General features: G+C 45.4%; 1 protein-coding gene across 25 annotated transcripts in view; it reads left to right on the top strand.

Annotated features, from left to right (window-relative positions):
- The window catches only part of RIMS1 (regulating synaptic membrane exocytosis 1), a 381,212-nt gene that overhangs the window by 138,483 nt on the left and 215,851 nt on the right, over nucleotides 1-26,878 (top strand). For all 25 annotated transcript variants that reach the window (XM_083177228.1, XM_083177237.1, XM_083177214.1 and 22 more), the window contains 2 exons: nucleotides 21,959-22,293; nucleotides 22,992-23,851. In XM_083177228.1, the coding sequence (XP_083033354.1) occupies nucleotides 21,959-22,293; nucleotides 22,992-23,851 (1,195 nt within the window). The remainder of the gene's footprint in view (nucleotides 1-21,958; nucleotides 22,294-22,991; nucleotides 23,852-26,878) is intronic.

Raw genomic sequence — 26,878 nt, 5'->3', positions numbered from 1 at the left:
AAGGAAGCCATTCTGTGCTAATCGCCAGTGCTAGAGTGCTTTTATGGGCTGCTGCTTGTGCAGCCCAGAAGCAATTCCTCTGCAGTGAGCATGCCCACACTTCAGTGAGTCACTCAGAGTGATGCAGCTGAAGGAAGGTATGCATTGCACCATGGAAGTTTTAACAATGGGTGAGATTTAATAGGATGAGAGATTCAGAAAGTGAGAGATTTGGAAAGAAATCTCCAGGTTTTTTTAAGTGGCAATTATTTACACAGCAAAACCAGTTTGATTTTGAAGTGTAAATGATTGCCGCTTTAAAAAAACTGGAGATTTCTTCCCAAATCTCTCACTTTCTGAATCTCTCATCCTATTAAATCCCACCCAATATTTGAGTAACTGTGAATAATATTTTTTTAAACTGTTATTTGTGTATAGATCTCAGTATAATTTTGTGTACTTTAAATAATATTAAAGTTATTAAAAGTGTGTACTGTATTTTGCTCTGTACCTGTGTTTGGGTGCATATGAGTACATCATGTATTTATAGTAAATGCACACAAACTACCCAGTTTGTTTAATCCCTGTTGTTTCCAAAAGGGACGTGACCTCACGGGGAGGAGGCATGGCATCACAAAAAGGGGTGTGGTATTACACTTTAGACCATACACAGTAATGCCCATCACACATTTTAGCAAACTCCATAATACCCATTACACATAAAGCCACACGCCGTAATGCCAATTACACATAAGGCCACACACCATAATGCCCATTACACATTGTGCCACACATCATGATGCCAATTACATACTATATAACAAACCGTAATGCCCATTAATATTTGCCACATAAGTGCTGCTTACCTTCGTGCTCATTGCTAGGGGGTTCTTGCTTGATGGCACCATAGTACCCATTACACATGATGCCGCGCACCATAGTACCCATTACACATGATGCTGCACACATAATGCCCCTTACACATGATGCTGCACACATAATCCCCCTTAAACATGATGCTGCACACCGTAATGCCCATTACACATTAAGCCACACATTATGCGTAATGCCCCCACATACTGCCACTTGTAGCGTCCCTTATGCAATACCCCCAAAAGTGCCACTTACTGTAAATTTTTATATGAGCCTTCGCTGCTGCTGCAGGGAGAGATGGAGAGCGGTGCAGCTGCTTCTATGGGGAGAGGAGCAGAGCGCAGCGCAGAGCACGCTCCCACCCCCTCCTGGTGTCCCCTCTAGCCAATTGGACATTTGAAATATTGTGTGCGCTGTTGTTGTGCGTGACGTCGGGAGGAGCACGCCGGGCGCCGGCACCACATGATTAAAGGAGGGGTGGGCTGAGGTGAAAGCGGGGAGAAGAATTGGAGCGGAAGCTGCAGGGGTGACAATCATTGACATCTGGGCAGAGAGCAGGGGGCTGCCTGGCTGTATTCAGAGCACTGCAGGTCACCGGAGCGCCCCAGGCAAGTCGGGGTGGGGGCGCCCCGGTGCCGGGGGGGGGGGTGGTACCTGTGGAAAAAACTTGCGGCCCCGGCATCCCTGCAGGAGCGGTCAGGAGTGTCCGTGCGGCAGTGGTACCTGCAGCGCCGTCATGTGTGTAAAGCTGGCTGCGGCCGGCGGGGTCCCTGCAGTGAATAGAAAATAACTAGCGCTTCCTGCGCCGCCGCGCGCATAGCGCTAGTTATTTTCTATTCACTGCAGAGACCCCGCCGGCTGCAGCCAGCTTTACACACATGACAGCGCCGCAGGTACCACTGTCGCACTGACACCCCTGACCACTCCAGCAAGTTTTTTACACAGTTCGCTGGGGGTGAGGGGCGAACTGCCGCCCTCCAGGTGCCGGCGTCCTAGGCAAATGCCTAGAGCTGCCTAGTGGTGGCGCCGGGCCTGCACCAGCCTAGTCCCTGCATTTTCTGGTGTGAGGGGGAGAGACAACCACTCCCCTCTTCCTACCCCCTTTAACTAACCAGCTATATCTTCGGAACCAACTGACCCATTTACATGAGACCAGTATCATATTGAATAACTTTTGAGTTGGCTTCGAATGATTTTGGTCCTGTGAAACTGGGCTGTTTGGTTCCAGAGAAATCTGCCCCCAAAGAACATAAACAGTCATGAAATTACATTTAAGAAATAAAAAAAACGGTTTAACCTCAATATCCCTGAAACCAATTAACCCATATGGATCCAGCCTGGTATCAGATTGAAGGCCCAGCGATTTGGGTTCGACTGAGATCAACCTCAAGCTTCAGTGATGCTGAAGGGGGAACTGGCAGCCGTTGAACTGGGTTGGGGTCGGAATTAGCGGGTCCCATGTTATCCTATAGGGAAAATGTTCCAGCTTTGCCTGGCAGTATCTCCGGTTCCCAGGGGGCTAGAGACACGGGGCTGGGCTCGTTGGAAATCCCCATCCCTTAGCTACAAAATAGGCTAATGGGTGGTCCAGTGCAACCCTGGAACCACCCCCTAGATTCGCCTATGCCAGCAAATATATAATGACCGTTTGCAATGAGCAGTACCCAGAAAATTGCAGCCCACCTTAAGTCTATTATTACCAGGAGCCACCTCGGAAGCTGAGTATCATTCAGTTGTATTAGTAGCATATTACAATAACAATTTTTCTATCTAAGACTGTATGTGATGATCATAAAACATTGGCCCTGATTCATGTTGGCTCGGTAAGCTGTGAATATTGCAGCTTCACAACCGCCTGGCTGAATACCCGCCCCCCCCTCTGAATCCCCTCGGTACCATGCGCATGCCTCCTCTAGCAGGAGAAATCATTTGATGGTCGCCAACCATCAAATGATGTCTTCTGCCTTCCCAAATAGAAGTCAGTGAAAACGGAGTGCAACGCCGAAGACGGGGTGGGCGGTTGACGTCCTGTGACACCCACCCTCGGCAGGCATCGGCAGTTCTCACTGTGTAACAATAACTATTAAAACCAAACTCCACGTTTCTTCATAAACTCCTGCTTCAGTTCATAGTGCTCATGGAATCCTTGCTCAAGTCTCACAGCTCATATGGGCCCTTATTCTGGTTGGTGCGGTCGAGCCGCATATGCGGCTCCGACCGCACCAGACGAATCCCCGCCTACAAGACGGATCGGCACGGCCGTCCGTACACGGACGGCTGCCGATCCGCATGAAAATGGTGGAGGCGTACGCCTCCACCATGGTGGGAGCTGCCCCCTGCATTCGATGGTCGTCGACCATCGAAGGCAGGTCCGCACGCCGCGGCAGCTCCCGCAAGCTGAGACCACACGGACAATCGTCCGTGTGGTAGCTTGTATGGGGGCTGAAAGCTGACATCCGGCGACGTCAGCTTTCCGCCCCCATGAGTTGCGTCATGGCCTCATTACCATGCGTACGCCCCGCGTTTGCATGGGAACGCCCATGAAACGCGGGGCGTATACATAGGGAAATGAGGGCATGAAGCCCCTCACGCCCCTATACGCCCCCTTTGCGGCGTACAAACGTTATGTGCGGCGAATTCGCCTGCACATGCGCAGATTGACCTCTGCGCATGTGCAGACGGAAAACATCGGCGGTACGGCCGCACGCGGGCCGTACCGCACGAACCAGAATAAGGGCCATGGAGTGGTTCTATCATTCCAGCTTTGGGAAACTGAGGACATCATTCAAGATTGTATGCAGATGCAAATTCAATTTGATTTTCTGGGCTACGGAGCTGCTAATGTTAGCAAGTGAATCTGTCACCCGGAAATAAAAAAAAAAAAAAAGAAATGAAAAGAGACACCCACCGGAGCCATTGCAAACCCATTTGTACACATTCACAGCATATATGCAAAAAAGCAACATAGGGTCTAATGGCTGAGCAATGGCTATGCAGACTGGACATGGCAGCAACGACGCAGTCTCTATGTTTTTTCACATGTGACCTTACAGCTGATGGCCGATATATTCCCCAAAAATGTCTGCGTTTTTCCAAGCACTCCACATTAACACCTCCAAATAGTCATTTACTGTCAATCACTTCTCCATGAAATCCTCATTGCAAACGAGATCACAAAAGATTGATGACAATAGGTAATTTGCGTGAACATTGGCCATTGCATACAAACATGTATTAGGCCCTTAGAGTGATCCTATACGGCAGGTAATGGAAATACATATGTTTTCAATTTTTGTCTTTCCATGAAAGATGTTTTCTATTCCTCGGTTTTTTAGTAACACATTTACAAGGTTGTGAATAATGTTGTGAAACTGACTTATCTGATAAATGCATATATAAAAATAGCACACCGACATCTTATACCCTGTATTTAGTACCTTCATGGCCTGGTTTGTATGTAATAACAATGAATCAGGCTCAATGGTAATAGCTTCCTTGGTGTGATTTACTCTAGCATAGCAAATTGTGTATTGATTATTTTGGAGAAAGAGAGCTTTCATTTGGTAGTGTATAGGGTCAAATATATTTTAATTGTAAACATCAGCCAAAATAGACATTGGACCACATTCCGAGATTTGCGTATGTGTTTGTGATGACAGTAGCAGTGTCTTTTGAGCATTATTGCCATTCCATTTGAGGACAGGAAAGTAGCGGTGATGGACAGCATTAAAGAAACTACGGGCATGTTGCCCCCATTTTCGGTGCGTGCTGAAGCCAGTGGTTACATCTTTGAACCCATCTTCACTGGTCCAGCTGTGTGAAATCACAGAACATCTGGTATCTCAGATGACATATGGTCATGCAGATTAAACCAATGATGCATCTTCAGAAATAGCAGTGGATCACAGCAGCTAGCAGGGGGCATCTATTTACACAAGACACTTCCTGCTGCGTTAAAATATTGTACAGATGTTGTGTGCAAAGACGCAGCAGCTGTGCAAAGCTGAATCAGGCCTTTATTTTAAAATTTGCAAAAATCTTTATTTGGGCACTATAGATTATTAGATTATTTATAGAAGTTTTGATTTTTAAAAAGGGTTAGAATTTTAGGTACTTGTTTCCTAGAACGGCCACAATCGGGGGTAATCGTGTACCTTAACTTAAGGTACACGATTACCCCCGATGGACCCGATTTCCTTTGAAATCAGGTCCATTTTGCCGGCAAAGGCAAAATCGGGTCCATCGCGTCGGTCGGGTGCATTAACATGGCACGCGACGCGACCGAGGCGATGCACCCGATTTTGCCATAGGGTTCAATGTTAAAATATTTTTAACATTGTAATCGGGAAAAAAATGGGAAATGGGCCATTTCTCATTGTATATGCCCCCCCCCCCATTGTGAACGGCACCCCACGATTGACGCCAACCCGAAGCGTGGCGAGCATAGCGAGCCGTGGCGGTACGCGTCCTCCGACCTTTTCATACCCCTACTATCCACGTGGCGAGCGCAGCGAGCCCGAAGCGTGGCGAGGGGACGCTTATACCTGTGAAGTTATGCGCGTCCCCTCGCGGGGCTCGCTGCGCTCGCATAACTTCGGGCTCGGTGGCTCGCTGCGCTCGCCACACTTTATATTCTCAACTTCACGCCGACGTGGATAGTAGGGGTATGAAAAGGTCGGAGGACGCGTACCGCCACGGCTCGCTATGCTCGCCTTGCTTCGGGTTGGCGTCAATCGTGGGGTGCCGTTGAGGGGGTTAAAATTGGGGTCTGTGGAGAATTTTACATTGAATCCAATGTAAAATAGGGTCCCAGGGACCCTATTCACATTTCAATCAATGTAAAAATTGGGACCATAGCGTCCGTCGCATCGCATGCGATTTGGTCGCATGCGATCGATGCGATGCGACCGACCCGATCAACATCGGTGTGGCCATTCTAGGAAACAAGTACCGAATTTTATTAATTCTGAAGTAATAAAAGTTTTAACACGTGTGACACATTACAATGGCCCTTATTCTGATCTGTGCGGAAATTCCCGCATTCTTACGGAGCGGTCCGCACGCCACGGCGTTTTGCCGCATGCGGCCATCGTCCGTCGAAACGCCCACGTGTCCTCCGCATTCGGACGGACTCACTCTTTAAGAACAGGGCGTGTTTACGGACGACATACAAAGCATGCGTGTGCGGGAGAAACACTCCGATTCGGCACGGTATTACAGAGTATTACAGAGTATGCTCGGGAATACCGCATCCGAACGGGAGCCAAGCGGTGCTACCGCACGTAAGCGGAGTATTTACGCCAAACAACCCACTATGAAGTATCTTCTGCAATACATCACATGACCCACTTATTCAATTACCTATCCTCATAAAAAACTGCTTATTTGGAATTGGAATCAATTAGATTCCAATATATCCTTACAAGCATGCCTAACACATGCATTGCACACATTAACCCTTACAGCAATGTAAGTGCATGAATATAAATAAATGTGTTTACTTTACCCAAAATGTGTGGTTTCATGAGTACATGTCAAATACACATGTGTATTGCTAGTATTAATATTCTGTCATGTCCATTGTTAGCAGTTTGAAAGTGTCTGACAAGTACAGCATATGTGGGTGTTTAGTACGGGTTCCTTGAAGCAGCAATGGTTTCAATTAAAGCACTGACAAGCGTCCTATTAGTGAGTAATGAGTAAAGGAGTAGATTCTATTGGGTTCAGGTGTTAATGGTTGTAGTCATTAGGCGTACGTTCGCCTACCGCATGAACGAGTGGTGTCCGCAAAGCAATAGTACACTTGTGGACACCGCACATTTCTGCCCTTTTTGATCGCGTGCATTCGGAGTGGTTTCCGAATGTACGCCCCCCAACATAAGTGTACTCCCCCGTGTCCGCCCATGTTTCCGCCCCGTTTTGCCCACTTTGAAACTACGCCCATGTGTCATTCCGCATGACGCCCATAATACGCCCCTATTTCCCGACTGATAGCGGTGAACAGTTTTGGACGGGATTTGCCCGAACTGGTACCGAGTCAAGGCGTGGCACATGCGCGTAGCGTTCTCCACGCATGCGCAGACGCCATAAAGACGCGATCCGTAAGTACGCGGTAAAGTCCGCGTCAATCAGAATAAGGGCCAATATATCTTTTGTCAGTAAGCAATTGGGTGACCTGAGCAGTTTGTGAAGTTTTTAAAGGAGTGAGGCAGATAAAAATTCAATTGGATAGAAGAGAGAGCACGTGTAGTTAAGCCACCCGGAATGGTATGAGATGGTTGTGTCAGTAGTAGAAGAGAAATGAGGGGTTTAGAAGATGTTTTCTTAAAATGGGTGAAACAAGTGTCTTTAAATGATATGGGGAATGTGCAAGTGAAGATGTATACGTTGGAGGGTTGGAATAATTGCTGGAAAACATTGGAGGAGAGGAAACATAAAAGTTGAAAATGGATAGGGTTAAGAATACAGGTAGATTATGGTTACTGAACAGCCTAGACCTCATGCAGAGATGGAAGGGGAGTAAGGCCAGATGAATAGAGAATGTGTGTAAAGATATTAAATGCAATTGTGAATATATTTTGATGCACTAAGAATTGTGCATCAGAGTTGATTGTTGTAAGAAGGCAAGGGAGAGGAAATAGGTGGGAAAATAATGTAGTTATATGCCTTAATATTTGTTTGTTTAATGACGGAGGACTGAGTCCTAAAGGCCCCCATACACTATGAGATTTATCTGACCTGTAAAATTGCATCTGATTTCCCCTGAACTTCCCCAGCAGCTTCCCAGGAGGCCTACATACAATTTGACACTTGATGTGCCATTTTTTTCATCCAATTTGCGTCAGATAAATCACATGATTTATCTGACGCAAATTGGATGTGCCATGAGATTTATCTGATGGGATGGCTCTAGGGAGTGGCCTAAACGGTGCTATACCTTGCAGGTATTACTGTTCTGCTCATTATCACACAAAAGACACAGGGGTTTGAAAGCTAAATTTTGGTCTATTTAATTACCGTTTTCAAGCTCATACAAACAGTAAATGGCACATACCTAAATAATCTCCACCAGCACAGGTCGTCAGCTCCCCGCTGCATGTCCGAGTCCAATGACGTCACTGTCCAAACTGGCCGGTATACATCGCTGGACGGTGACGTCATTGGACTCGGACACGCAGCGGGGAGCTGACGACCTGGGCGCGGCGTTGGTGGAGATTATTTAGGTATGTACCATTTACTGTTTATATGAGCTTGAAAACGGTCATTAAATAGACCGAAACGTAGCTTTCAGACCACTGTGTCCACAGTGAAAGAAGAAATAACCAATCAGAAAGCTGCAACCCTAATCGCTTCCATCGCTCTACCTACCTTCCCCAGCGCCGCCATGTTGGAGGTGGGAGGGGACAGTTCCGTGCGTGCCGTCACAGCATAATGATGTCGGGCAGGACTGGAGCCGGGCAGCAGCACACAACAGGGCGGGAGCCACGGGACAGCATGAGTTAAGCGGCAGGCTGAAAACGGCAAAGAGTGCCGTGGTCGGTGCCGAAATTTAATTAAATGCCCCCACTCCCCCTGTGCAGCGCTCCGTGTCTGCCCTGCCGCTGCCTGTCATATTGACAGGCGCAGGCTGCGGCAGCCAGCAGCCCACAGTTACACTACTGAGTAGCCCACAGCCCGCAGTTACACTACTGAGTGTACAGACTTGGAGGAGGGGAGGAAGCGCCTTTAAGGGCCGGCGCCTACCTGCTTTGCAGGCTGTGCTGAGCGGGTAGCGCCGGCCCTGATATGGGGTTAAGGACCTAGTGACCGGGTATAGGGGGCATAGAGTGTGCTACATGGGGAAAAGCTCAGCGATGTAGTATAGGGGGCATACGGCTTGGTACATGGGAATTAGGGCCCAGTGACGGGTTATAGGGAACATATAGTGTGGTACACTATCTCTCCCCTCCCCCCCCCCCCCCCCATTCATGTATGGGCACAGTTATAGGGTACAGAGAGTGTGGTGAGGGTCTAGTGATGAGACTTTTTTTTAATCTGTAACTCATTTACTTGTTTGCTCTGTGATATATATATATATATATATATTATACATACACACACAGAGCAAACAAGTAAATGAGTCACAGATAAAAAAACAAAAACGTCTAACCTGCTCATCACTAGACCCTCACACTCTAGTGGGAGTCCGGGCTCTGCTAACCGAGCCTTCATCCAGCAGCAGAGGAGAGGGGGGAGTGCTGTCATATATCAGCAGAGCAGGGGGGGAAGTCCGGGCTAAGGGCTCTGCTGCGTGCCTGCGTGTGCTGAGTTGACATCTAGCAGCAGCAGCAGCAGCAGCAGCACGGAAGATTCTCCCTGCCGCGCTCTGACCTCTTCTTTCCGTGGTGCCTGTCACTTCCTGTGACATGTTACAGCTGCTGCTGCTGCTTCTACACTGGGGGCTGGAGGAGGTCCACAGCGCCGGAGGGAGGTACCCGGAGATATATCGGATCTGAAACATCGTGGGTGCTAAAAAGCACCCAAGATGTGCCCAGATTCCGATATATCTTATCTTCAGCAGGTCCGACGCCCTGATCCGATCTGATGGGCACGGGACCGCGCATCAGATCAGATCAGATGTCAAACACATGCGATTTTCGTCCGATTTCATCCGATTTATCGGCCCAAAGGGCCGAAATCGGATGAAATCGGACGAAAATCGCATAGTGTATGGGGGCCTTAAGAGTAAAGAGTCACTGTAGAGTGGAATACCTTTTTAGTGAGAAATTGTGCAAATAACTAATCTTGGAGTGCCAGAGGATCTGACATAGGTCATCGAAAGTATTCAGCAGTAGTTGCAGGGTGATGCTTACAGTGTTCATAAGAGGAGTCGGTTCTTGTGTAGTTTCAAGGCACCACTTACATAGTCAGCGTAGTGTCCCTGTCAGCATCAGCGTTATGTTCCCGCAGCCAGCATAGTCAGCGTAGTCAGCGTAGTGTCTGCCTCTGTATGTACGTTCGCGCCTAACCGGAGCTTACACAGTTAGCGTAGTCAGTCAGCATTGTGTCACCACTTATTTCATTGTGTGGGAACCATTGACCATTTTTAACCTGCCTGACATGACATGTGTGAATGTGTTCCTGAAACACCCCCCACTATCCACGTCTGCCCACCGCGTCCTCCCGACCTGTTCATACTCCCACTATCAGTGGCGTGCGGTGAGGTCAGTGGCTGGTGAGGCACCCGGGCCAATCTCCAGTACTCCACCCCTAAACTCACCCTACTAGCTTGGCACATGCGTGACTTATACACCAATAGGTGTATTCCATAGTTATTGTATTATATATAGATCCAGCCTGCCCTTTGTCCATCTAACCAGTAGATGGATCTGTACCACCAGCGTTACACCCACCCCACCATATATACAGAGTCTATATATGGTGGGTGTAACGCTGATGGTACAGATCCAACCACTGGGTAGGTGGACAAGGGGAAGGATGTGTCTATGGGCATTACAGAATTGCCAAGTTAGCAGACAACAGTCACTAACAGTAAAAATACAACTTAAATAAATAATATGGTAACAGACCACAGGTTTACCTAAGCGTGGGTCTGCCTGCAGCACTATTCTTGCTGGGGCTAGATGGTGTCTGGGCCATGCCTCCAGCCACCCCCTGGCCTGCTGCTCCTTCACCGTGTACGCTGTGCACTTGCAGTGCAGGCGGGTCCAGCATCCGATGTCATGCTGTGGCAGACATCATGACGCAGTGTGACGCCTACCTGCACGGATTCTCTGGGAAAACCCAAAACAGCTACTGCAGCCACCGCTGGGTCAGTCAGTAGCTGACTGCCCGGTAACAAAATCACCTTGCAGCCACCCAGAGGCGGTCCTAACCAGTTTGATGTCCTAGGCAAGATTTTGGCTGGTTCCCCCTAGCACCCCCACTAGTACCACTTCTGACCAATCACACCATTGTCAGCAAAGCACCCATCACCAAGCAACAAAGTTCACATAAGCAGCCAGCAACAGCCATCAATACTCAACCATAGCAATCTGCATTTTGGTACCCAAGAGCATTGGTGCCCCCATATATGAAACAGGGACAGTGAGCACTGAACTCTCATAGGCCAAATAGGGGGTGTCCATGCTGGGAAGGCAGGTGGTCACACAATAGTACCCCAGATTAAAATTACGCCACTACTGCAACATTATTTACATTCTATCATATGAAAGTGTCTCCTGTTCATGTTATGTCACACGTTGGCGTCCCTTATTCACAGTACCTCTTATAGATAGTGCCTCTTATTTACGTTACACCACTCCTTATTGACATTACCCACACCGTATCCCTCCATTCTGACAGTACAAAACACTATCGCTTCTTCACAATACACCCCACCATATTGTTTCTTATACACATTACACCAGTGGTAGCCAACCCTAGCCCTCGAGAGCTACCAACAGTTCACATTTTCCAGACAACCTAGCTGCTGCACAACTGCACTCATTAATCACTGACACATTTTAAAAGATACACAGATGGAGCTAATTAGCTCACTTGTGATTCTGTGAGGAGACCTGCAAAACATGCACTGTTGGTAGCTCTCGAGGACTAGGGTTGGCTACCCCAGCATTACACCCACCGTATTGCTCCTTATTCACATTACATCGCACCATATTGCTCATTTTTCACAATATACCCAATCCTAGTTGACATTACACAACTCAGTAGTGATCTTTTTTCAAATAATAGTAATAGCACTTCTTATGCACATAGTACCACAAAGTAATGTATAAAATACGTAATTTTTTTAAATAAAACTTAATTATAATTGCTGGCAGTGAGCTCTAAGAACCTGTGACTACACTTTCATCACTTTGTGAGGTGAGGGTGGAGGAGGAGCTGCTGCTGGTTATGCACGCTGTAAAAAAACCAAAAAACAAACACACACACACACACCTCTATCACTTAACCCCTTCCCGACATTTGACGTATATATACGTCATGGCCGGGATGTACTTCCCGACACATGACGTATATATACGTCATGACTTTAAACGGTCACCGCGTCCAGAGACGCGGTGACAGAGGGATGATGTCTGCTGTCCCTGACAGCAGACATCCTCCCTCATTGCCCAGGGGGGGCAGCTATGCCCCCCGTTATGGCCGATCGCTGTGATTGGCTGTTCAAACATGAACAGCCAAAATCAGCGTTGAAATGTGCGATGGCTAAAAATTAGACGCTGCTGCCCCCTAGTGTCCAAAAAAAATAAAGGAGGTTAAAATAATGATTTTTTAATAAAGTATAGATATGGTCTTTGTTAGTTATTAACTATTTTGAGTGGTATGATTATTTGTCTCACAAGCAGAAAATGTAACATTTTGCAAATAGCAAAATGTTCCTTTTTTTTACGACATTTTGGTATTTTTCACAAAAAAAAAAATTGTATCGACCCAAATTTACCACTAATTTAAAGTACAATGTGTCACGGGAAAACAATCTCAAAATCACTGGGATAAGTAAAAGCAAAAAAAAGTTATCCCCACTTAAGTGATACATGTCAGATTTGAAAAAAAGGCCTCTGTCAGGAAGGCAAAAACATGCTGCGTCGGGAAGGGGTTAATATGCATGCATGCGTCTGTCACGTAATACGCACTTACTTCCGCCTCTACCACGTATTGCGCACAAGCACCTCTATTACTAAATACACACGCCTGCATCACATAATACGCACACACACACGTCTATCACATAACATGTACACACACGTCTATCACATAATACGGACACACACGTCTATCACATAATCTGTACACACACGTCTATCACATAATCTGCACAAACACACGTCTATCACATAATGTGCACACACACACGTCTATAGCATAATACGGACACACACGTCTATCACATAATACGGACACACACGTCTATCACATAATACGGACACACACGTCTATAACATAATCTGCACACACACGTCTATCTCATAATGCGCACACACACATCTATCACATAATACGGACACACACGTCTATCACATAATCTGCACACACACACGTCTATCACATAACACACACACGTCTATCACATAATCTGCACACACACGTCTATCACATAATCTGCACACACACGTCTATCACATAACACACACACGTCTATCACATAATACGGACACACACGTCTATCACATAATCTGCACACACACGTCTATCACATAATCTGCACACACACACGTCGATCACATAACACACACAGGTCTATCACATAATCTGCACACACACACACGTCTATCACATAATCTGCGCACACACACACATGTCTATCACATACCACACACACACATCTATCCTTTATATGTGCACACACACACACTCCTTTCCTCTCAGTCATTTAGCAAATATGGGTGCTCATAAACAAACATAGAGGCCTACTCTCACATTTATAACAGATCATCTCCCACTCCCACTTGCCTCCAGGGGCGGATGTAAACTTTGAAATTAGGGGGGGGGGGGTAGGCTCTCCTCAGTAGCGGCACCCCATATCTCCAAGCCCTCAGGAGCATCTTACCTCCCCCAGTAAATCCACGCCTGCTTTTCACACATGCGCTAGGGTGGAGCTGTTTACTCCCGGCAAAGTGACATGGGGGCTTCTGCTCCTGCAGCCGGGCTCCCTTCCCCCACACGCATGCTGCTTTTTCTCCCGCTGCTGCTGGCTCCTGGATGGGATGAGTACTCCGATCTTGGCAGCCAGCCCAAGCAACTGCTAGGCTACTGACTGCCCGGTGGGTTGCGCTGAGCTCAGCCCCCCCCTCCCCAGATAATCTTACCTGCACTCCCGCAGCGCAGCCCGACGGTCAGGAAGCCTGAAAGTGTCAGAGCCCGGTGGGTACCCCAGCGATACGGGAGGGGGGGGAGATAGCCACCACTCTCCACAGAGGGGAGGGGGGAGATAGCCGCTATTCTCCCGGAGTAGCTCTGCCCAATCATATCAGGTTTAGTGACGGGGACGTGCTCTCTTATTGGTTGAAAGCACTCCCCTGTCACTGAGGCACCTGTTAAGGTGCCGCTTGCAATAGATTTTTTAATGGATTTTTACAGACCTCTGCGTGTCCCGGCCCCCTGCCCACCCCCTGCTTCTAGCTATTCTAATGGGTAGCAGGAGGCACTGCTTTTGGTGCCTCCAAAATAAATAATGCAGTAATAAAAATGATTAAATTAACATACAGAAGATATTTATGACACAGAATATGTGTCATAAGTATCTCTGTTACTGTATTATTTTAATCATTAATGACAGGGGAGGCACTGCCTCCCCTGACTGCACGTCCCTGCCCATTATCCACGTTGGCGTGGAGTTAATTTTATAAAGTGCGGTGAGCCAGCAAGATTGAAGGGTGGCGAGCATAGCGTGCCCTACAAGGGGGTGGGGAAAATTAGCCCTTTGGGCTGACATGGATAGTGGGGGTTTTAAATGGAGGCATTTGCCAGTATGTAACATTGAGCACTGGCAAATGCATCCTTTATTGTGCATGAGACACACTTGCGCCCACACCCCTCTTTTTGCACGAGACACACTCGTGACCAAACCCCTAACCCTGACCGTCTCCCTGAAGCGGACACGGGCAGAGTTGCCGTACCCTGCCGCATGACGCACTTGCGTATGAGACGCTCGGGCTCTGGCGGTTACTGGCACTGTATGAGAGGCACTCACTCTGCTGGGGACAGTACGGGGACTACGCTGCCTGACAGGGACACTACACTGACTACACAAGGCTCCCGTGGGGACACTAGGCTGCCGTTGGCCTATGTTGACAGCATAGTGTAACATGGCACCGTGAAACTACACAAGTACCGAGGAGTCCTTCAAGAGTGGAACAAAATATGACATTATTTAAGGATCATTTAGGTGAAACTGGAGTAATCCTGAGTTTGGGCAATTCACGCACGGAGAGCTGGAATTGTGAGTTAAAAAAAAAGAACAGGTACAGTAAGTAGGAGAGACAGTAGTTACAGTTATCAGGAGGGATATTATGGTTATCTAGAAAGGGCAAAGTTTGGGAAAAGTATAGGAAATCAGGGAGCTGGGCTGGAAAGGTATCAAACAATTTGGAGATATGATTGGGTGATAATAGAAGTCTAATGAAGTAGGCCTTAAAAGAGGAGAATGAATAAGCGGTACTTGGGATAATGATCTCTAAGGTACAGTGTAATAAGCTTGCAACCACTGCTGCATTTGGTATCACATTATCTGAAAGTGTTGAAGGAGGACAGAACCACATTATGGAGTCCAGGGGTAAAGAAATGTGTCAGAAGAGGTATAGATGTGGCTAATAGTTTATAGTGTTTGGGGGTTAAAACATTGTGCTTATGAGCCAGTTTATAGCAGGGAACTCTAACATTTCAGAGAGCACAGGAGACAGGGAGAGAGGTAAGAGGGATTTGTATAAGGTTGACAGATTTGCTAGTACGCAAGTGCCGGAGGGGAACATTAAGATAAGAGAAGACCGGTTCTAGCAGCCTTTTCCCTATCAGTAATAAGAAGGAGTAAGATGAAGGGAATGGGGAGTGATGTGGAAATAATATTCATTGGCATATTATGTTCAGCCAAGGTAGGTATGGATAGCATAGTGTATTGCAGAAAATGGGGTGGGAGATAAAGAAATATCATAAGATACTGTATGTGGGTATTTAAGGGGAGTATAGAAAAGCAGAAAATAAGGAAAGTGATACGAGATTGGAAAGTTGTCGAGGAAGCATGTAGGAAGTTTGTAAATGGTCATGAGATACTGTTAGTATACGTGGAGGCAGAGATGGCTTAATCAGCTGAACAATATGGAGACAAAGGCCTAATTTATTATAAATAAAGCAAAAAAAGCAAGTCACCTTTATCTTTCTTCTGTGCAGAGTAAATACTGGCTGATTTTGCATGTAGACTACAAATGTTGGCATCTGTATTTTTATACTGCAATTTAGATTTCACCTTGAACATACATCAACCAAATCTTGATCTCTCTGTTCATGTAATATCTGCCCCACCTGTAGTGCAACATTTGCTTTACTTACAAACACGAAGCATGCAACAAGATGCCAAACGTCTTTTGCTGGGGAGAAAATCTGTGGAGCAATGAACAATAGCAAGTAAAATAAGTGAATGGGCCATTATTATTATTATTTTATTTTATTTATAAGGCGCCACAAGTCTTTCACAGCGCCGTACAAAGGAACAGTACAGGGAGACATAACATTGAGTAAATAACAAAAATAGAGTACAAATAAAGAGCACCACAGTTCAATACACATTACAGCTCGGTACTTATGTTAGTTGGGCGCCCACTATAGTTACTACGCTCATACCCCCACTATCCATGTCAGCATGGAGTTGATTTTATATAGTGTGGTGAGCACAGCGACCCACAGAGCCCGAAGCGTAGCGAGCTCCGCGAGGGGACGCGGAAAACTAAGCAAATAGCTTAGGGTGCACCCCTTTAGTTGGGCGCCCACTATAGTTAGTGCGCTCATACGGATTCAGTATTAAATCCCGGCGGTCGGGATCCCGGCGTTCAAAATCCCCACGCCGCAATCCCGACCGCCGAAATCCCGACAAGGGGGGACGTGGATCGCCCCCCCTTGCGGGCTCGCCACGCAGCGGGCCCGGTGCCTCGCTACGCTCGGCACACTAATTTATTCTCCCTCCGAGGGTGTCATGGACACCCACGGAGCGAGAAAGTGTCGGGATTTCGATGGTCGGGATTCCGGCGTCGGGATTTTGAACGCCGGGATCCTGACCGCCGGGATTTACACTGCATTACCTCTCATACCCCCACTATCCATGTCCGCGTGGAGTTGATTTTTTATAGTGTGGTGAGCGCAGCGAGCCTCCGAGCCCGAAGCACGGTGAACGTACGCAGAAAACTAAGCAAATAGCCTAGTGGGCGCCCAACTAACATATAAGTACCAATATAAGTAGTGAGGACTCAATCAACATACTATAAGAGGCTTGAGGCCAATTATGGAGATGAGTATGCGGACGAAGATGGTCACTGAGTGTTTGAGTATAGGAGAGCTGTGAGTGAAATGTGAACAGAAGAAGGCTTTGACAACAGGAGGAAAGAGGGCCCTGTTCGGAGGAGCTTACAATCTAGTAGGAAGGGAAGACAGACAGATTACAAGAGGTGCAAGCAAGTGGGTGGTGGCTAGATAGCAGGATGTAAACAGGCAAGGGGTCGGAGAACCAGCTAGTTTATGCAGGTCTAGTTTATGCAGTGGAAGGGTACCCTATGATGAATAGGTGAGTTTTCAGTGCCCTAGAATATTACACTGAAAAAAGTATCAAAGCCATTAGTAGGTCAAAATTAAACATGACAAGTAGAGCTACTCACTAATGAAAAAATATGGAATGTGAATAATAGATTAGATTTTGCATGTGCATATTAGGTCATACAGTATGGTGGGTATAGGGGACAGTTCATGGGATCGCATTGTATGCAGTTCCGTTGCTTAAAGCCTGGTTTTGTTCTTAAAAGTTGGGACAGTCAAAGGCCAGCATAACACTTTCTTAATTTCTGTGTCTTGCTTATGCTGCTTTCACACTGCAGAAACGGGTAAAGACCCAGTATTCTTAAACAGGACTTTAAAACGGTTCTGAGCCTTAAGACCTTTCACATTGCAGGTGAAAACCATTTTAAAAAGCATTTAATACCATTCACACATTCAACCCTTTTAACCCCCAAGGCCCACGTTTCAAGCCATAGAAATAGAGCCGTTCACACTGCCAAAAAACACGGCTCTGAAACAGGAAGGACACTGTTTTTTAACCATTTAACACATACCGGTATTTGTTAAACGGTTAAAGCACCCTGGAGCTTTCACACTGCAGCTCTACCCATTTAAAAAGGCAAAAAAACGGCAGTGTACCGTTTAAGAGCTGCAGTGTGAAAGGGGTATGAGTCTTTATGTTCAGATCATACTTGCCTACTTTTGAAAACTAGTTTCAGGGAGATTATAGTTGGCAGTAGAATTTTGGGTACTTGTTTCCTAGCACGGCCACAATCGCGGCCATCGGGGGTAAATTTTAGTGGGCTGCGACGCGACCGACGCGATGCCCCCGATTTTTCCATTGAAATGCATTGAAAACAGTGAAAAATCGGGTCGGTCGCGTCGTGTGCACCTAAAAATGCTTAAATGGTCCACCCGCGATGGCCGCGATTTCCCCATAGGGAACAATGTTAAATGCCTCATTTTACCCGCGATGACCACGATTTCCCATAGGAAACAATGTGAAATAGATCAATTTACCCAAATCAGCATAGGGAACAATGGTAAATGGGCCAGAAACCCCCAAAAAACCCACACAGCAGTGGAATGTCCCCCCAAAAGTAGTTGACGCCACCCCGCAATCAACGTGAACCCGAAGCGTGGCGAGCGCAGCGAGGCCGCGAGGGGTGGCGGTACGCGTCCTCCGACCTTTTCATGCCCTACTATCCACTAGGGCGTGGAGTGAGAATAGAATAGTGTGGCGAGCGCAGCGAGCCACCGAGCCCGAAGCGTGGCGAGCGCTGCGAGCCCCGCGAGGGGACGCGGATACCTTCACAGGTAAACGCGTCCCTTCGCGGGCTTCCCAGGTGTCCGCGTCGCCATGGACACCTGGGAAGCCTGCGAGGGGACGCGTATAACTGTGAAGGTATCCGCGTGCGCTCGCCACGCTTCGGGCTCGGTGGCTCGCTGCGCTCGCCACACTATTCTATTCTCACTCCACGCCCTAGTGCATAGTAAGGCATGAAAAGGTCGGAGGACGCGTACCGCCGCCCCTCGCGGCCTCGCTGCGCTCGCCACGCTTCGGGTTCACGTTGATGGCAGGGTGGCGTCAACTACTTTTGGGGGGACATTTTTATGTTCAGGGGTGTTTTTGCCCCATTTCCCATTGTTCCCTATGATAATTTGGGGAAATTGATCCATTTAACATTGTTTCCTATGGTAAATCGCGGTCATCGCGGGTAAATTGAGCCATTTAACATTGTTCTCTATGGGATGGCCCCGATTTTACCCCCGATGACCGCGATTAAGATCGTTGTGGCCGTGCTAGGAAACAAGTACCGAATTTTGCATAGTGCCCCATTGAGGGGGTGTGTCATGCTCCACTTAAAGGCCGTGTCTAATTCCATAAATGGAGAAATTGTGAAGAGATTGTGAACGTGGCACCTAGAAGCGTGGGTGTGTATTGCTATATCTAAAATGACTTAATATTGATATGTAGATGGGCCCAAAGCAGTTAGTAAGAGCTACTATACTTGGTAAAGTGCTGGGAAACAGTGCTGATGATTCACTCTAAATGTATCTATATCTCATTCCTTTTTTCCCCTGAAAAATGTAACAGTGTAATGTGGGCTAGGTGAAATGAGGGAGATTGGTAGACTAATGAGGGAGAGAGGGAGATTGCTGCTATTTCAGGGAGTCTCCTGCAGAATGCAGGAGGGTAGGCAACTATGGTTCAGATGCATGAGTCTTCTTCCCCTCTACATGTTCTCCCAATCCTTCTATCTTCCCTTTCTCATCACACTTACCTGCTCAAAGCCCTATAATGGCTGCTTGGTGTTTGAAGGACAATAAAACTTAATTTGCTCACATCACGTTCTCCCCTAGCTCTGATGGGCTGGGCAGGACATAATTCTGTCTTTGCAAAAATAAAAAATAAATCATGTGTAGTTGCATTCTTTTTTTCATCAACATACTTTTTATGTATTAAGCTGCAACAATAGCACTAGAAGCATAGGATATAGTCTAATATTTAATTCTAACATATTTGAGGCATAGTTTGTCCAATAGAAGACAAAATGAGAAAACAATGACTGCGCCTGGGATACTGCTGCCCAAGATCACCCTAAGACTCCCCGGTCCTAGACAAATAGCTACAAGAAAAAATGGTGATCTCAGGGCGCTGTAACCCCCTTTCTAGAGATAGTGATAATAGTCCCAAAATTGCCGTATGTAGGGAACTCCACAGTACAATTGAAATCATCTGTCTGGTTGTTCTATCCAATAACTCCGAAATGACCTGAAATAGGTGCCCTATGTGCACATAGCAGGTTCTTTGTTCTTCTCTAACTCTGCATGCAGATGGAACCACACCATTCATATAACATCAGGGTAGATGACCATTGAAAGTAACACTCATCAGAGTCAAGTTCCCTATAGGCGCTGAAAGGTTTCTTTGGTTCTGATCCTTTTCTTATAGAACACAGGTGACCCGTTCACTCCAATTGCTTGTATTCAAAGATTTATTTCCAAATGGTAAAACATCCATAAAGATTCCATAAAAACATACGAAATGATGCTAAAAACGTGAGCAGAGACTATCCAGGGGCAAGTGGTGGTCTGGGTTACCTCCCTATCTGGATGGAAGGATCCCCCAATAGCTGAAGATGACACACAGCACCAGTCCCAAGCCTCCTAGATGTCCCCCTCTCCTTCAACCAACGCGTTTCGGGCTAGAAATGAGCCCTTTTTCAAGGTATGAAGGCTGTCTATTCCTATACCAGTTACAATTATCCTAATATTGCAGCTCTCCAGAAAACATGGAAACGGATATTATTCGCATGCCATAATACTGTTATAAAAAATCCCTCAATCCATATATCATCATAATACATATACAATCCATTATATACATATGCGGAACAATATTAAAAATATTAAAAATACATGTGTTTGCACATTACATACATAAACATAAATATGACGAGGCTTGTGGACTGGTGCTGTGTGTCATCTTCAGCTATTGGGGGATCCTTCCATCCGGATAGGGAGGTAACCCAGACCACCACTTGCCCCTGGATAGTCTCTGCTCACGTTTTTAGCATAATTTCGTATGTTTTTATGGAATCTTTATGGATGTTTTACCATTTGGAAATAAATCTTTGAATACAAGCAATTGCAGTGAACGGGTCACCTGTGTTCTATAAGAAAAGGATCGGGACCAAAGAAACCTTTCAGCGCCTATAGGGAACTTGGCTCTGGTGAGTGTTACTTTCAATGGTCATCTACCCTGATGTTATATGAATGGTGTGGTTCCATCTGCATGCAGAGTTAGAGAAGAACAAAGAACCTGCTATGTGCACATAGGGCACCTATTTCAGGTCAGTTCAGAGTTATTGGATAGAACGACCAGACAGAGGATTTCAATTTTACTGTGGAGTTCCCTACACACGGCAATTTTGGGACTATTATCACTATCTCTAGAAAGGGGGTTACAGCGCCCTGAGATCACCATTTTTTCTTATAGTTTGTCCAATGTTCTTACCATATATACTCGAGTATAAGCCTACTTTTTCAGAACATTTTTTATGCTGAAAAAGCCCCCCTCGGCTTATACTCGAGTGAGGGTCCCACTTGAGTCAATACGTTTTCCCATTTTTTTTGTTGTAAAATTAGGTGCCTCGGCTTATATTTGGGTCGACTTATACTTGAGTATATACGGTACTTAAAAAAATATTGTTTTATTTAAATTTCTGTTTTAAAATATTAACATTAAAGACAGAGTAAAATAAAAACTTATCTTGTGGTTTGTTAGTCTTCGTACAGGAATTATTAAGTTTATGATCTTAAATCAAATATTAGCCATCAGCATTTGTTTATTTGCATTTACTGGTACCTACGATTCTGCCAGGAAGTTGCCTACTCCCTTTAAACTACCTACTCCCATGCTGCAAGTAAATGCAGAGGAGACAATGGCATAACCACAGTTGACCCTTCCCCTGACCACAAGTTTAAAAGATTAAAACAAGGGCGTAAAAATACAGGCATCTTTAACGTATGGTATCCCTGGCATTTATCATGCCAATGGATGACCAGCCTAACATTCGTACAGTTTAAAACAGGCCAGGGTTCAGTTCTTTGTTCACATAACTGCAAAATTAACGTATTTGGCCCAAATTCGAGTGAATTATGTTTTGGGTATATTTTTAAACTGTGATGTTTTAATTAAAGTACTGATTGTGGTTTATAGTGTTCGTAATATAGGGACTGTGATTTATGTCATGAAGCTAAACATCATACTGGTAGTTTAAAGTTGAGAAAGACAATGCAAGTTATTTGGCACTTAAACTTATCTTCTTCTTATATTTAGATTATGTGGGTTTGCAATTTGTGCCGAAAACAACAAGAAATTCTTACAAAATCAGGTGCTTGGTTCTTTGGAAGTGGGGCACAGCAGCCAAGTCAGGATGGGACATTAAGTGATACTGGTACTGGTGCTGATGCACCAAGAGAAAAGAAAGCAAGACTTCAAGAGAGATCTAGATCTCAAACCCCTTTAAGTACTGCCGCAACAGCTGGTTCTCAAGACACCTCACCTGTTAGTTTACAGTCTGATCGCAGTAAAGATTCAGAACAGTCATTACAATCGGCAGTTGATGAGCAGAAGACTTCTTCAAGGTCAAGAAGTGAACCACCGAGAGACCGGTAAGATAACATCTGTCATCAATAAATACTGCTGTACTGTATTAGCACTGTTTATTTGGAAAATAACTCTTGGACACATATCTCCTTATTTAGTAGCATTTCTATCTCCTGTTTACTTCTTATAGAACATAGATCAGAATTTGACTGATTATAGATTGGGCACAGTCTTGTTGGATTTGTTGGAAAGACCATGTACTCTAGGCCTGGGACAGCCGGGTTGCAGTTATGGTAGCATACCTCTTTAGTACTTGATGGTTATTTTGAATTTATATTTAACAAGCTCCTGTTGGCATTGGGAGATTGAGAGATGATCATAAAGACATGATAATGATGTGTCACCGCTCATCTACACACCCGCACATCAATGTACAGCATATTTGCGGGAGCATGCGCACAATTTGGATTGTGGGTGTGTTACATAGTGTACTAGCATACAGTGAGCAAACATAGTGGTTATTGCTGCAAATAACCACTTTTTTATGGGTAAGATGAAGAAAGACCCATCTGTAAAGGACCCAATTTTTAATTCAGTATTACCTATTATATTGTTAAATGTAAATAATATGTATGCTGCATTGATTTAGTAAATACCTAAGTTGCAGTTGAACCATGTTGCAGGCAACAGTTATGTTTATCTCTGTTGTATTAGAATTTTAAAAAATAAATAATTCTTACTTTGTTGATATGCTCCTTCTCAGGAAGAAGATTTTAGCAGTTTCAGAACAGAACGGAAAAGTCTTAAAAGGAGAACGCAAAAGAGTCCAGAAGTTTTCCAATCAGCAAGGACAGGGTTATCCAGATGAACATAAAGAAAGGAGAGAAAGCAGAAGACTAGGGAAGGGAAGGTCACAGGATATTCCAGAAAAACTAGAAGAAGGCACAAACATGGCTGAAGATAAGCAAAGAGTTGACGATGAGTATCAAACACGGTATAGAAGTGACCCAAACTTGGCAAGGTATCCTGTAAAGCCACAGCCAGAAGAGCAACAAATGCGTATACATGCAAAAGTTTCAAAGGCACGGCATGAGAGGAGACACAGCGATGCATCTTTACCACACACAGAATTAGATGAAGCTGAAGTTCCTGAGAACAAACTAGGAAAAAACTCTCAAGTATCAGGGACACAGGACAAAAGAATGGCTATGGACAGTCAGCAATCCTATTCAATTGATAGGAATGGCGATGGTATCATTTCTAAGCCAAACCAAGTGTCCAATCACAGCCCCCCAAGTCCCAGACACAGCCCTGTACCGCCAGAACATTTTGATTCTCAAAACAATGACTCCTTTAAAAAACATAGTAGATTAGATCCCAGCTCTGCTCTTTTAATGAGAAAATCTAACCGTGAAAAAATGGAGACAATGTCAAGGAATGATTCCCTTAGTTCTGATCAATCTGAATCTGTTAGGCCTTCTCCACCAAAGCCCCATAGGTCTAAAAGAGGTGGAAAGAGGAGACAAATGTCAGTCAGTAGCTCTGAAGAAGAAGGGGCATCAACTCCAGAATACACCAGCTGTGAGGATGTGGAAATTGAAAGTGAAAGTGTCAGTGAAAAAGGTAAGCAATTCCATGTGATCTTTTATTCCAGCACATGTGCATTTGTTGGTCATTTAAGTATTGAATACTTCTGGAAGAAAACAAAAGTAGTAGGATTGCTGTGATAAAGGTCAACAGTACACTGTTAAAATATTAAACCATTGAGAATTGAACCTGTTTCCATCTGTATCCAAATATCATATATAGGTCTATTGTCTGCAAGTTTCCGAAACACTGCCATCTACTGGCAGAAAATGAAACTACATCTCATTCTCACACACATGCACAAACACAGAAGGTATAAGACTAGTTTTTGAAGCTTTTGCTTCGAGCGGGTTTACTACTGTAGTAGTACATACAAGAGAAGACTTATGCTTCTTATATACTGCTTATGGGAACTAGTGTACATAAATAAAAGTTATATAATATCTTGGGTGCTCCAGCCAATTAGCTCCTGTCATGTGTTTTAAAAAAAATAACAGTGAGGAGACGATCGACTGGAGCACCATTTGAAACAAGTAATAACAGGAATATCACTCCTTGTTAAATTTGCCCCCAAATTTGTGAAAATGTAACCTTACTTTAGGTTATACATGTATAGTGATGTATATGTATGTATGTATATAGAATATATTTAATGGTGTACATATATTATATGTATGGTATACTAGCATGCTGGCTTAAAGACTTGTAGAGCAACAAGCACAGCACTGGAAATTTCCAGAGCCCCATGAGACTCCTTAGGCTGTCAATCAGTGAGAACAAGGACTGTCCTTGAGCCAGGCAGTTGACCAGGCAGTTGACCAGTGAGCTGACTCTGTGAATGGCGGCCAGAAACGCTGCTGGCCTTAGACTGACAGTCTCCCTTATCCAGCGCTTACCTTCTCTGCTGCCGCATAGCTGTGAACATTGAGAGCTGTAGATATTTAGGCGCTATACTATGTGGCTGGGGAAGTGAGCCAGGAAGGAGTTACTACTTAGCAGAGCACCCCGCTCCCCGTCCAACTAAAACGCAAGCTGCAGCATCTATCATGTGGCCAGGCAGGAGGACTGTGGCCTAGTGCTACAAGTTGGGGAAGACAGAGGAGGCAGAGCGGTGACTAACAGTATTGCTCTGACAAAGCCCGGAGGGAGTGTCAGTCCCTAAAGCAGGAGGTACTCACATCATCACAGCGGCAGAGCCGACCAGCCAGCAAAGGAGGAGCCACTGAGCCGCAAAAATAAAATGTCATCATATCCCACTCAAGTGCAGCAGAGAAAGAGTTAAGGAGCCAGCAGACAGAAGGGTGAGATAATACTAGTTCACACTTCACTTAAGAGATTTGACTGCAGCTTAATTGTAAGGAAAGAGGAAACTACAGAGCTAGGAGAGTATAATTAAAGGACACCTTGTCTTATGCTGTGTACACACGGTCCGATTTCCTTTCCGATGTTGACGATATAGTCAACATCGGATCGGCATCGGATCAACATCGGATGCAGATCGCAAGGGTTTTAACCCTTGCGATCCCGATCCGATCCCGATGCGCGTTCACGTATCGGAAGCCAGAAAGTCTTAGCTGCCTTGTCTATATATTGCAGATCTGCACTATATAGTCAAGATAGGATGCAAATCGGATGTGCCTTAAGATCCTATCTGATCAGATCGTGGATAGGATCTTAAGGCACATCTAACGCTCTCACATGTCACTCAAAGTCCAGATTTAAGTAACTGGAAACATTGTAAATAAAAGAACTCTCAGAGACATAGAAAAGGTTTGATTAGATTGGATACATACATTAGTATCCAATACTAATACTTTTCAACTACTACATTCAGATAAATACACTTTTATTAGTTCAAAGGAAGACTGAACTGTATGCTTACATTTGGGCCCCAACATGCGCATATATTATTCCTTAATGCTGGCCAGCTAAGGTGTTTTTTTTGTTATGCATGCAAGTATTTCTGTATAGGATTTGGGAGGATTAGAGGGTATTGTATAGTATTGTATTAAGAGCATGAAAATGTATTGTATGTTATTATTGATATGTTCCTGTATGCTTATGTATTGATAAATAGAAATTGTATTAAACTTACTTATTCTATTGACGGGTTAGCCAAGTTCATTAGGGAGTTACATTATAGGATAGGCATATACTTAATTAGATGAGTGTTTCCCAGACGACACTAATTAAATAAAGTTTGGGTGGAGGCACTTAGTTACTTAGTTCTAACCTTTGCATAGTAAAAGATTAAAGGGGTTACAAAGAGTTTATGAATTTGTTTGTCAATAGGGTCGCAGCACCTTTTAAACCCCTTGTTACCGTAGACATACTTCACCTCTGTTCAGGCGCACTTCACATCTGTTTAAAGAAATCCCCGATAAGTGCTGCAAGCGGGCTTACTTCAGGGTTAATTGAATAGCCCTGGGGGATCAATTAGCCTTCAGTTAATTTCCATAGATAATTTATTTCCCCTTTTATCAGTTGTTCCTACATTTTATATTATTGACGCCATAAGACATTTTTACTCCTAAGAAATTGCTACTTATAATTAACCCCTTGATCGTACGCAGGATCCCCGGGACACCCCTGCCGCCATTTGCAGCCGTGACCAGGCGGCAGGCCCCGCTCGGGGAGGTTTGGGGGGACTCGGGCATGTATATGTTTGGGTGCAAGAACTCCCGAGCGCTGCTGAGCAGCCCCAAACTTTCCAGTGGGGCCTGCCACCTGGTCACTGCTGCCAATGGCGGCAGGGGTGCCTCAGCGATTCAGCATACGATCGCGGGGGTGGGGACTGACCAGAGCAGAAGTCAGCAACAGGGGGGGACCAACAGGGGGGTGTTCCTAGATGTGGTGCACCAGTGGTGCATAGCTGGAGGCACCGCTAGCGCACGCCTCCTTATTGGTGGTATGCCTGGGAATTTCCAGGGACAGCATGCTCTTGCAGGGCGGCTCAGCCCTGGAAAATTTCAGGGCATACCACCATAGTGGTTAAACTTGGATCCAACTCTATTGCTGTTAGCAATAAGCATGGCAGCATTCAGAAGTGTTGAAAGTTCAGTA

Source organism: Crinia signifera, chromosome 3 (assembly GCF_055691185.1).
Source record: "Crinia signifera chromosome 3, ASM5569118v1, whole genome shotgun sequence".
NCBI classification, from domain to species: Eukaryota; Metazoa; Chordata; class Amphibia; order Anura; family Myobatrachidae; genus Crinia; species Crinia signifera.
This window is presented reverse-complemented; position numbering and strand designations above follow the sequence as displayed.